Source organism: Amblyomma americanum, chromosome 10, assembly GCF_052857255.1.
Source record: "Amblyomma americanum isolate KBUSLIRL-KWMA chromosome 10, ASM5285725v1, whole genome shotgun sequence".
NCBI lineage: Eukaryota > Metazoa > Arthropoda > Arachnida > Ixodida > Ixodidae > Amblyomma > Amblyomma americanum.
In genome coordinates this window covers 11,527,099-11,540,018 of record NC_135506.1, presented here as the reverse complement: position 1 = coordinate 11,540,018, position 12,920 = coordinate 11,527,099, and the positions used below count along the sequence as shown (strand labels likewise).

Genomic DNA, 12,920 nt, shown 5'->3' with positions numbered 1-12,920 from the left:
AACAAGGCTTGCTATATTTATCTAATAATACGTTACATTCTAATAACTTGAGTGTGCAGCGCGGTGTGCTCAGTGTCTGGGCTGTGAAGTAAGCATAGTGGGGTAGTCCTCGCCATCAGCACTGTGCTCTGAAATATCAGCACTGTGCTCTGAAATTAACCATTCAGGAGCACGTCCGTGTAAACACACTCCAGCCCCCTTATTCAGGAGTCTTGCAAGAATAGCCGGATAATAGCGCTCCTACTCAAACTAAAAGGAATAGTTTCTCATGCTACTCTTGCAATGAACATTTACTTAATTTTCTACAGGGAGTCTACAGGGAAGTCTACAGCGAGCGTACCTAAAGAAAATATGATGTCAAGACAGTGCGTTTATTTTCTCTAAAATTTCGTACGCTTCTTCTTGTGCAGTGACCCTTCCTAGGTCGTAAAATGGGACTCGCCAAACGTAGTGCATTGCAAGTATTTCCAATGCGGGTTAAGTAATTAAAAGTTTCTACGCTTGAAACACACAAAGGAATTTTATTTAATGACGTAATGACTTTATCTTTTCATAGAACGCGACTGCCCAACAAAGCAAGAATAACGCGATGGTGCTTGGTCTACAGTTCAGGAATTTATTGCAACTAAATATTTGCTATCAGGAGTCTATAAAAGTTAAGGCAGCGCTTTTTTAAGGTTTTCCTGAATAAAAAGTCGTGTTCTTACGACAGATTTCTTCAGGTTTCGATGCAGCAGAATCAAAAGAACGGGGTGCAGAAACACTCTTACGACAGATATTCCGCCGTCTTCCCGGCCAATTAGTCAAGCAAAATACGATCGTACGAACATTTCTGTATTCGTGCGCGCGCTGGACGAGCAACCCTTTCCGCAGTAATTTTGAAAAATTGTATGGCAACCAGCCATAAATTTGACTACTGGCCCTTGAATAAAAACCCGACGATGAAGGTTCAGTCGCCGCCTCGGTGGTTGCGTTTCAATGGAAGTCGAACGTGAAACTCGTTCGTGTGTGCTGCCCGATGTCAGTGCACGTTGAAGAACCCCCGGTGGCCCGAAATTAAGGGAGAGCCTTCCACTAGGGCGTCACTCAATGCGCCATGTGTCGCTACGGGATGTTAAACTTAATATACATCATATATTACACCACAGAAAGAAAGCTACGGCTGCACTCCATGCACAACCTCTCCACGTCCTTACTAAACATGGTAGCAGTCATTTTGGTAGCACTTCTTGGATAGCCGACCGCTCTGACGCGGACCAAGTGCGTGGCGTACAAGCCTGGCAACAACAACTTTTCCTGAAAACACCGCGTGATTTTAACTGGTACCATAATGGCCGCTACAGACGCCATCTCTAGAAATTTTTTATAGTGTAAGTATAAAAACTTGTTGAAATGGTGAGTCGTTGATTTTGCGCCTCTTTGCGAGCAAGCATTTTTGGCAGCATACTACGGAGCGATAGCAAACCCTCCTCTCCGGACTTTGTACCCTCCCACAACTGCTACTGGATTGCCTCTCAGAGCGGAATTCTAGCCTGTGCAGGCAAACAACTATTCTCGCGAATTCCTTTCTTTCCAAGAGCTCAAACGCCAGCGGCAGCCTCACCCAGAGCTCGATTTGCAAACTGCCACCGTCTGTTTCTTACTTAATTTTTTCTTTTTGATATAGCATGTACTTTTCTGTACGTGTACACTGTAAGGCAGTCACAGGAGATGAGGGGGCGTCTCCTCCCGGGTCGATCACACCGGCACGAGCCGTCGCCCCAATCGGCTGTTCAACTCCGCAACATGGGGCTCTCGCCTCGGAGGCTGCATTCCACGCTTGGCGCGCATGCCGCAGCGGTGCTGCATGGAGGCTGCGCATGCTGCCGTCGCCTTATCGGGCTATGAATAGCTCCCGCCGAAGGAGCGCCGGCTTCGGCAACTGTTGCACCAGCGCCCGCCGACCAATGGCGGCGGGGGCAGGCGAACGCTGACTGCGCGGGTTCAAGCACGCAATTAGCGACGATCTGATCATGGGTTCGGCGGCAGCGGTGAGGGTGGGATTGCGACACCTAGCGTGCATGCTCAGTGCAGGTTCACTGTGCTATTAAGAGGCGGATGTCGCGTACAATAACAGAACGATCTAACGGGCCGGTGTACCGTTTGTGTACCAGGAGCGAACTGTGCGCGCACACGGAGCTAGCTCGGGCAATGAAAGTCAGGACGGTTCTGCGAGGGATACAATCATTTTGGCACCAACTGCTGCCAGGACTAACTGTGCTGCCATTAGTTCCCAAAAGTCCCGGCCGCGGCGGTTGAATTTCAATGGAGGCGAAATTCTAGAGGCCCATGTATTGTGCGATGTCAGTGCACGTTAAAGAACCCCAGGTGGTAGAAATTTCCGGAGACCTTCACTACGGCGTCCCTCATAGCCTGAGTCGCTTTGGGACGTTAAGCCCCATAAACCAAGCCATAATCCAAACCAGTTCCAAAAAGAGCAGTCTTTACTATTGTATCTATCTAAATACATACAAATGGGCATCAGCCACAGCTACTCTCACAGCGGACTAAATGTTGGTGGCAAGAACTACGTGGTGCGGTTAGTCCCATTTTGCTCAATTTTTGCCTAAAGGGGATTGAAGAGCAGTAATTACCGCGGTGCGTACAGCACGATAACTAGTTCTGCCAGCCTGCCTTTCAGAACGTGCTATGCACTTGAGGGCAAGGCTTTATATTTATAGCCTGTGAGGGTGGAACATAAGTCAACATCAGGCACAAGGTCAGATATGAGGAAGGAGGCGTTGGGCGGTTCCGTACATGACAAACCGGCGTTAGTTTCAACACCCGCAGTTCCTTACAGCAAGCCTTTGTCGAAAGTAACCACTTCTCACTCTAGAGTAGAGCACTTACACTCCCCTAAAGAACAAAATGTTTTGAAAGGTGAGCACAAGCCCTTACCTTACAGGGATTTAGAGCTTAAGTGGTGGCGCAAGGGCTGCAGTTTACGATTGAGAAGCAAACCATGCTGCCTGATTACTTTTGGCAAAGACGGTGCACCGAAACCACGGAGCGGGGGAGCCTATACGGATGTAATCACCCCGAAACTCAACCGACACAGCTGTAGAGTCGAGTTTAGGGACTTCGCTCCCAGAAGACGGAGACCTTAGTCAGCAGTTTATATACCGCACTATGACGTTACAAGGCCAACACGTGTATTCAGATAAAGTTCGTCTAATTGCTTTCCTGTACCTCGGAGCATCACCGTCATGGTCATGTTACCGCATAACGCCTGTTCCCTCTGCGCAGACTAGCCGACTGCAATCCTCCTCTATAATCTCCCTGCCTCTTTTTCGCTGTCTTCCCCTGTAAAAATGGCCTATTGACAGTCTATAGACTTCCTACAGACTCTATTGCCTTCCTGTAGATATTTCTTTTTGTCTATTCATAGTCTATAGACTGTCTATAGGCAAAAGTCTACTAAACGTGTATGGCCATAAATCTATAGATTCCCTATAGACTGTATGTAGGATTTGTATTTCCTATAGACTGTTCTCTAGGCTTCGTCTAAGAGAGTCTATACACTTTATAGGCATAAGTCTATGGACAGTTTATAGACTGTCTAAAGAAGTTTTTGTAAGGGTTGTCTCGTACGTGTACTATTATCTCGTCATTCAACAGTGACTCAGATTTTTAACATTCCTCATTTTTCTTTCTGCTTGCAGCTACAGCAAGCCCTGAAGCCCTGTACGTGATCTACAAAGTGACCGCCAAATCATTCTCACCATGCCAGCTTCAGTACGGCCTGGCAGGAAACAACATCTGCTTCGATGACGGTATAGCAGCAACCCGACCTATCGGACCTCGGACCAAGCTAACTTTTCGCTGACATCACAAGCTTAAAAATTTTCGAAATGCGAGACGCGGCTCTACTGATGCGCTGATCAACGACGCAAAAAGATGTCGCAGGTGAATTTAATGGCGCTTGTTCACTTGCAAGCACAGTATGAAAAAAAAAAGGCGCCTTTCAGCTGATTTTCCTAAATGGCATGGATTCCACGCCATTCACCGCACAAGAAAAAAAAAAGTAAAGTCTACGGTCTGCTAGAACTGGCGTAGCAACAGTCTACAAGCACGTCGTAGATTTATTTCATTGTCAGTGGCTATTCCTTAACACAATAAATGCTACCACAATAACTATTTAAAGCTCTGTCTTTCGACGTTGGCGTCAGCTAAACTTTGCAGCAGATCAAATGTGGGCATTCATTTGTAGTTGAATTGACAGTATGCTGCATGTTATGGTGTACTCCGAGTGCTCTGGTTTGAGAACAGTGCGCTGAGAGATGACAGGCGAGTCCTTACTCCAAACAAAGCAATAACAATACTGAACTAGCTAACTACGTAAGCATTTCGAATGCAAGATCAGAAAGCCTGGTGCAAAAAAATAGCCCCCCCCCCCCCCCCCCCCCCCCAGCGTTGTTTACAAGAACGTGAGTAGTGCGAAAAACAATGACACAGCCCATGTCAGCCGGTGACGTCATAGCCTACATTTATTTGGAGCGCTGCCAACTGGCGCGACGTATCATCAGAGCGCTCTGAAGGGCATCTGAACGACTCTTTCCAGGAACAGATGACGCCTATACGGCGACGGCGGTCTGACCATCACGCTGCTAAGTGAACAAGTGATATGAATGAGTGTGCTTACTTCCGAATTTCGCATCTCGTCAGTCTGAGAACAGGGTAGCAATTATGCTGTAGGACAGCGAACATGAATTTTCTTGAAACCGTGAGCGCTTATTTAATGAATAAAATATATCGATGCTAACCATACGCCATTGTCATGCACTCTAGGGTAGTTCGACATCACAGACGTTCTAGTTCCAGCTTCATCTTCTAATTTCTTCTAATTCTCAGCAAACATAAATGAATTATTCCCTGCAACTTCGCATGAACGTCTTCTAGCCGTCATATTGCCGCGCCCAATATCACGCCAGAGCAACTTTGAAATACCTGACACCTGAATGTATAACGGCTCTTTAACGACCAGACCAGCAGATCAAGGTCATCAGCTGTACACTGTTCACGGCAGACCAGACCTCCAAACTTTTTCCCGCGCCCTCAGATCTGGAACAGAGCAAGCTTTGAGGATAGCCATTGTGACTTATGGTACGACCCTTCAGTACGTTGCCAAGCGTCTAAATAGCTCCGGCAGATAAGATGATCCCGCTTGCAACCCAGACCGTCAAGCCTACTCGCTCAAACGTCTAGTGTCTAATGTGTTTGCTGGAAGATCCGCCCCCGATATATGATGATACAAAAGCAGTACGCAGTCCGGTCCAGCCTGGATGCTACAGTGTCCGGCCCAAAGTGTCCGCTGTTGAAGCTTCAGACTTCCAACAGTTAGTCCAAGTTTCACATAAACGGGTGGCGGCATAGTGAGGGAAATATACGGAGTTTGCTAACACTTCAAGGATCAAAAACTGCTACCCAGCTACGCGGCTCGACAGTGAACCATATGGGCCAGACAGTTTTGACTAAGGTCGCACATAGGTACGGTGCACAGATCTGGGCTCGTCGGTATATCAACACGGCGCGACCTTTTCAGGAAGGAACACGCCAAAAACAGCAATGCGCAGTCGGTACCCAAGACCCAACACGATTAAGGAATAACAGCGCAGCATGAAGCAAGCCCTGAGAGTGGCTTACCCGGGGGCCGAAGCCGAAGCCAGAGAAGGGTACCCGACCGCGCATGCTCACTACGCGGCTGAGGAAGACGAGGCGTAGGGGGGCAGGGCGCAAAGGTTGTCTACGCCCAGCCCCGCACACGCACGCACGCACACAAAGCACGACGCAGCAGCCGCATATTGGTGTAATAGAACCGACGGTGGTGTTCATTTATTGCACAGTGAGAAGAGGCTCGCAGCAGCAGCGGCGGCAGATCGGGCGGCCGGGGTGCCGAGCAGGCCACCGAGGGGTGGCGCAACGAGAAACACACGCGCACACACCCCAGGCCTTTTTTTTTTTTTTGCGCTGCGCCACTTGTCTTATAAACATCTTTCACTCTTGTCTCGAGTCTTTATCGCCTTTATCTTACTCTTTATCTGCGTTTCTTTACACATTGCGGCGGCAAAGCGAGCGAGTCGTGCGGCGACGATCACAGCAGCATCAGGATCAGCGACGGACGTCCACGGCGGAGTCGGCAGCGGCGACATCGACGCAGCGGCGGCGGCGGGAGGGGGCGCCGAGGCGTGGGCAGGCGTGCATGTCGACGGGCACGCAAGCGTAGCGAACGCCGCGGTGATCCCCCGCGGTTTTGTCGGCAGGCAGTCCGTGACGGACTTCGTCGTCGTTCGCGCTGGCGGCGGCGTGTAGTGTACACTGCCGAAGGCTGCAGCGGCGCACAGTGGCGCGCGCGTGTACGCACGCGCATCGGCACGGCTTGTCTCTCTGTACAGGCGGGGGTAAGGGCGCGCGTACGCACGGACACAGGCACACGCACACACGCAAACATCACACGCACTCCAAGCGGGAGGATGAGGCTCGACGTCGAATAACCACGCGTCCCTTCTTGGGTCCGCCTCACGACATGATGTGCCTCGTCTCGGCCAGCGCCGCGATGATGCCCGCCCCGGGTTCCTGGTGATGTAGCTCGCCCTGGTGATGACTGTGGTGGTGGTGCGTCGGGTAGAGGCCGTACGCGTGGTGGGGCTGCGGAGGCATGGTCGCGTACTCGATGCCGCACGGCTCGGAGCCCAGGGTCTCGTACGTAGCGTGCTCGGCGCCCAGCGGCGGAGGGCCGAGCGAGTAGCCGCCCGCAGCGGCGCCCACGGGGGACGCGGCCGTCGCGGCGTCCAGGAACTGGACCAGGTCGCTGTGCTCCAAGAACGCATCCTGCGGTTGCGGCGGGTACATGTGCTCCGGCGGGCCGTAGTAGGCGTCTTGGGGGAGGTCGCCCTGCGGAGGGCCGTACGGGGAGGTAGCCGCGTACAGCGGCGGGTAGTACGAGGCCGGAGGCGTCCTCTGGAAGGAGTAGCCGCTCGTGGTGGTGGCGGTTGTTGCCGTCGTGCCAATGTGCTGTTGGCTGAGCGCATGCGGGGGACCCAGGCCCCTCTGTGTGTGGGTCCGGTACGGGGGCCGCACGTTCTTGAGGAACATGGACTTGTCGTTGAACTTGCACATGAGCTGCGAAAGGTGGCCACCCGTGCCGTCGTCTATGGGACCGCAGCACTCCTCGGGCTCCATCGGAGAAAGCTCGGGCGTGGGTGGCACGGGCGTCTCGTAGGGCATCTCGGGAAGTAGCCGGCTACTACAGTCCGGAGGACTACCCCGGGCAGGGCTCGAGTCCGGAGGTGTCTGCAGGCCGCCGCCGTTACCGCCGGTGTCGTCGGGGCTACCGGGCTGCGAAGGGCTACCCCGACGCGATCCACGCTTGGCGTGCTTGCGTCTCCGTGGCCGGTACTTGTAGTTGGGGTAGTCCTGCATGTGCTGTAACCGCAGCCGCTCGGCCTCCTCGACGAAGGGCCGCCGCTCCTGGAGCGTCAGGCTGCGCCATTTTTTGCCTGCGAACGAGATGTGGCGAGGTCATTAGATTTTATTCTACAGCATATTACGGCTCGGTTTCACTCACAGACATTGTAAGTTCGCCGTAAACAAGAAGAAACAATAAGGCCATACCGCTGACGTGTGGTTTCTAGGCAGCTTTATAAGAAGTAGACCATAAATCGGGGTGGTACATGTAGAACACCAGAAACCAGCCCGCCCTCATCAAATGCGACGCAGTCGTCGCTGCAAGTCATCAGCAAATGCGCGTGAAAAAGCCTGATGAAACGTTTTTTCTGGCGTCATTTTCAAGAAGTCGGTAGTGTAGAGAAACCGCTCCGAATAGGCTAAAAAATTAATGGTGTATGATAGTCAACGCTGCTTTGTTTTCTCTGAAAACTATCTAGTGTCCGACTATACACTAACGGGAGACCGCGCAATGAATCGTATCATCGTATCAAATCCGATAGAGGATTCCGGCTACAAAAAGGTACGTTGGCGGTTTACTGTCATCAAGTAGTACGTGCAAGGGCATTCGAAAGAATCAAAGCGGTATCGCTTAAAAAGCCACTCTGTGATTTCAGCCTCCTGACGTCGCGGTAAAAGTCAACGAGCGATAAACTACTCGACCAGCTACGTCTGCGTCGCCGGGATTTATCGGCGCGCCTAAACTTCGCAACATCTGACGAGCCTCGGGTCTTTAAGCGCCCTAACGTATGAAAACAGCTGATAGCTGTTCAAAGCCAAGGCATTTTAGAGCAGCTATATATATGCAAGAGTAAGGTACCGCCGCAGGGCCAGCTAAAGATGACTGTTGACGCAATTTTTGCCCAGCTGAGAAGAATATGAAAGGAGGAAGACTTAATGCCATCTCTTGTCCAGCATAACAGTAGCGAAAGGGGTTCTCCTGCAGCAGCTTAGACTAAATGCGTGAACCCTATTATGACATTTTTTTCCCCCGTGCCAGTACACGCTTGCTACCAAGTGAGGACCGTTGTTACTGGTACACAAAACCCACGCCACATGAACATCTTGCATAGGTCGCGTGGTCGGCCATGCACCAGCAGCAACAAAGCTTTCACCTAGGGTTCTTTTTCTTATTAACTGCACGTGAAAAGTGACATTGGGACCGTAATGCAGCACAATGCATTCAGTTACATAAGTGAAAACAGTATAGTCAGAACGACGACCTGCCCTTCATATTCTACAGCGATCTCAAGAGCAGGTCACGCAAAGGCCTGTGCGCGCAGCGTCATAGACAGCGGTGCAAGGTTCCTTAAAAGAACGCCCCCTTAGCCAGCCTCCAACAGACTGCTTTACGGCCACGAACTTACGCACACACTGGAGAAGTGCCAAAGGCAGCTCCCGCCACGTGCTACGAAGAAAAACAACGCTATAGGGACCAGAGAAAGAAAAAAATAGTAATAAAAGACTAAAAGAAGTAAAGAGGCCCGCAAAGAGACGCGCCAAGGCTTCCTGCGCGCTACGTGGCGCTATGGTAACAACCGTATTTGGGACGGCTCCCTCATTATCGCGAGCGCCAAGGGAGAAGAGATTACGCCGCGGTCGGGGCTGCGACAGCGGCGCGCGGAAAACAACGCCGGATGGCGGGAAGAGGAGGAGGAGGGGCGGCCAGGTAACGATAAGCGTGACGATAGCCGTGACGCAAGCGCGGGACGGCCGAGAAGGCCCCGCGTAGAACGCCCAGCAACGGTGCTGCACACTACTACGAGGCGACACCTCCACTGGCATTTCAAGCGCGTATACTGACGGCCACGGTACAAGTTTAACCTTGTAATGCCCGGCTTGCCATGTACAGGCTGTAAAAGATGTGAACAGAATTACGGTGGCAAAAGTATATTAAGTGTTCCCAGTATTGTAAAAACAGCATTTACTTAGACATTTATCAAAACAAAGTCAAGGTATTAGCTTCGAGAGGTACAGCCCTTATGAAAACGGTCTATAGAAAGTGTATAGTCTTCATATAGGCTCTATTGCCTTCCTATAGGTATTTCTTTTTGCCTATTCATACTCTATAGACTGTCTATAGACAAAAGTCTACTAAAAGTGTATGGTCATACATCTATAGATTGTCTATAGTCTGTCTATAGGATTTGTATTGCCTGTAGACTGTTTTGTAGGGCTTGTCTATAGCGAGTCTATAGACTTTATAGACATTAGTCTACGGACAGTCTATAGACTTTCTCAAGAAATTTTTATAATGGCGATGACCCTCTTAAAGTCTACTCACTGCGAAAGCAAACACTAACGCTAAACAGAGCCAAAATTTAAACGGCCTCTCTGCGCAATTTGCGAGCGGTAGAATGATTGTGGAATTTTTCCATTTAATAATTGCATAGCCTTGAGTATGTGTGTGCCGGCTTGTCATTCTTAGAAGTTCGAGAATTACCGCAATTTCTTATCTTGAACTGGAATAGAATTGTATTTTTCAGAATAAATCTAAAAACAACATTTCATTTCTTAGATGGACTAGTACAGACAAACGGAATACCGGAAATCCATACATTTCATTCAACGTTTGAACTGACTGGACATTACGAAGTTAACAAGCACGAGTTGGCAACAATAGGCCACGGTCAACAGTGTGCCGTACTACTTTAAAGGCTAACCAAACACAACAGCTAACAAAATCAACACCGCTGTGATAGATAAATAAATGAAGGCGTCAAAGGCCTTCCGTTTATGATTTCACGCCGCGGTTAGTTTTTTGTTGAGAAAACCAGAAAACGTTCGACAACGGACTGTTTGTGCCTTGCAGAGGACCATTAGGTGCGAGGGCACTCATTCCCGAGAACCGTGCGACAGCGAAGCTTTGACTGCAAAGCATCGCATGCTCAACGTTTTCGCCCCTTCAGGGGTGAACTCACGTACTGTGCTAATAACACGATAGTGTGCAAATGAGATGATAGGCGTAGCGCCAAAAACATCACTTCACAGCTCGCAGAGTATTTATACTCAGATAACGGCGGAGCCCCCAGAGACAAAGGGATCAAAGGACTTCACACTTCCCAGAAGCAATGCGCAGGTTACAGAGAAACACCCTACATATAACCACAGTGGACGACCGTCATAGTTACGGAGATCGACTGGCGTCAGCCAACTTGAAGCGTAAGGCGAGGTCTCCCATGCCATGTAGCGAAGTCCGAGCCGATAGGTTCCATCGCTATAGTCATGCTACTGACTGTTAGAGTGGTATGAGAGTTAAGCACTCTGAGTTCAAGGTTGTAAACTTTCAGTGTTTGCCCTGTGTACCCTGTTAGTGATGGCCTACGGACACGTGAAAAAGTGATCGCCTTTTCCCCTCTCCCCTTTCTATCTCTCTTTCCGTTCCCCTTCCCAAGTGTAGGGTAGCATAATGGGTGCCGCCTAGTTATCATCACTGCCTATCCGTTCGTCTTTATATCTCTCTCTCGAAAAATCCTTGCGCACTGAGACGCCTACGCAAGCGTTAGAGGACCACGAATGTCTCCCCAAGGTGGGCATCGCCGCGGTGCAGCGACAGCATTGTGGGAAACGGGGCGCGGTTCAAACCGTGTCCACACACGCTATAAAGCGCCGATAAAGCGGCCCCTGAAACACTTTTCGTCGCGCCCAATCCTGGCGCTGCCGAAAGGAACAGTTCCGTGCAACCGAGTCTCACGACTCCACTTTCCCGTCGATCAAAGACGCGCTTGTATACCACGTCGTTCCCCTCACGCAAGTCCACCATTCATGAGCGCTGCACGCAACTTGTGAGGCCCCCAACAAGGCGGCCAACGGAACGAGCAGACGAGCGGTGAAAAGGTCCCAGCGAAGTGACTCGGCCGCTGACAGGCGAACAAGCGCGGCTCGACGCCCTCGTGACCATCGTTTCGGACGCTGGGGGCGCGAGGGTTGCGACCGACCGACGCGCTAAGGCCACCTGCACGCACGCTTGGCGCGCACACGAACTTCGGGTCGCGCCAACCCTCGCTTGAGGCGAGCGTTATTGTGCAGCTGCATGAGGTGAGAAGCTTCGTGACGGGTACGCGCGAAGGAAGATTGCCGTTTCCCCAGCGAGAGAACACACATTCGGCTGCCGATGAGTATAGGGTGACGACGAGCGATTTTTTTCGTCTGCGAACAAAAACGTACAGTGAATTTGGAACCGTAACAACGTTCCGGGGTTTATTTCGTAGCAATTTTAAGAGAGGAAACAACCAGTATACCCTGTGTTGTAAACTTGCGTGTGCGGCGTCAGGTGTACAAGACGCTCCATCTTATCGAATGCGGTTCGATATGCAAAGAGATAGTGGGTCTTAACTGACGTTGAAAGAAACAAAAAAAGGGCATTCTTCGTGAAATCACGAAGCGCAAACGCGGACCTTTGTACACGACAGCTGTGTAAAGGGACTTCTCCGCTTAAAGGGGCGCTGTGCGAAACCTTGTACGCGCAGCAACTGTTCTCCCAGCTCACAAACTTCGCGTATACACCTTAGGCGCGGCACCTCAGAAGCAACGGCGGATTTAAGCAAGGTGGGTGGAGGGGATAGTCCGCTTCTGCTTAATATACCCAAGAACCCACCTTACCAAATACCGCATTGAGTGCGAGGCATGTTAAGTTATCCCCTGCGTTATCAGCCAGTTATAATCATTGAAATATAACGTTTTTTTCTATAGTGACGTCCAGTAAATCAGCCGATTCTCTCAGATTTCCTCATCCCTTCACCTGAATCCTTGACATCCCCTGATATCTTCATGATATACTCGAATCCACTCAGTAATCGTAAGCGACCACTCGTTGTCTGATGTCCGGATTAAATGTCCCGCCATAATCCATTTCCATTAACTTGGGCTAGGATATCAAAGCTACAGACTGTTCTCAGAGCACGCTTAATTCCCTCTTCTAGCATCGCCCTTCAATGTTAAGTGTGGATAAATATAACGCGTAAATTCTGGTTAAAAAATACAAAAAATGGGGCTTGTGTTTCACCGTAGATATAAAGGCTTATACTTATTTCTCGCCCCATAACCCTCTCTGCCTCGAGCGAAAAAGAGGAAGGTAAATCTACACTTCCCCCTTCCCCGCATGCCCCGCAGGCTTGCACTACATGGCCAGAAGGAACACATGCTGGCTGGAGAGCAGCTGATGAGTAAATGTTACGCTCCCATTGGGCAGAACATAATGACGCGATTTTAGAGTGGTGACGTCATTGAGTTTACTGTAACAAATAACGCAGCACTTATACTGCTGGGGCGACGAAGGCACCGTTATCTCCCGACATACTCACTCGATACAGCTAATCGATTGCTGGAAAATGTTCCAACGCCCATTAAGTGCAAAACAAGGTGCCTATCGCAGTTACATGGTGCTGGCAGTTTCCTTTCTTTTTTGCTTTTTTTCGCAGTAAGCACCGGCAGGCCAT

The 12,920-nt window shown here is 50.4% G+C and overlaps 1 protein-coding gene across 2 annotated transcripts in view; it reads right to left on the bottom strand.

Annotated features, from left to right (window-relative positions):
• Positions 1 to 5,840: 5,840 nt before the first annotated feature.
• Positions 5,841 to 12,920, bottom strand: part of LOC144108033 (uncharacterized) — a 45,372-nt gene continuing 38,292 nt past the window's right edge. For both annotated transcript variants that reach the window (XM_077641309.1, XM_077641310.1), the window contains exon 2: positions 5,841 to 7,535. In XM_077641309.1, the coding sequence (XP_077497435.1) occupies positions 6,556 to 7,535 (980 nt within the window). In that variant the 3' untranslated portion in view covers positions 5,841 to 6,555. The remainder of the gene's footprint in view (positions 7,536 to 12,920) is intronic.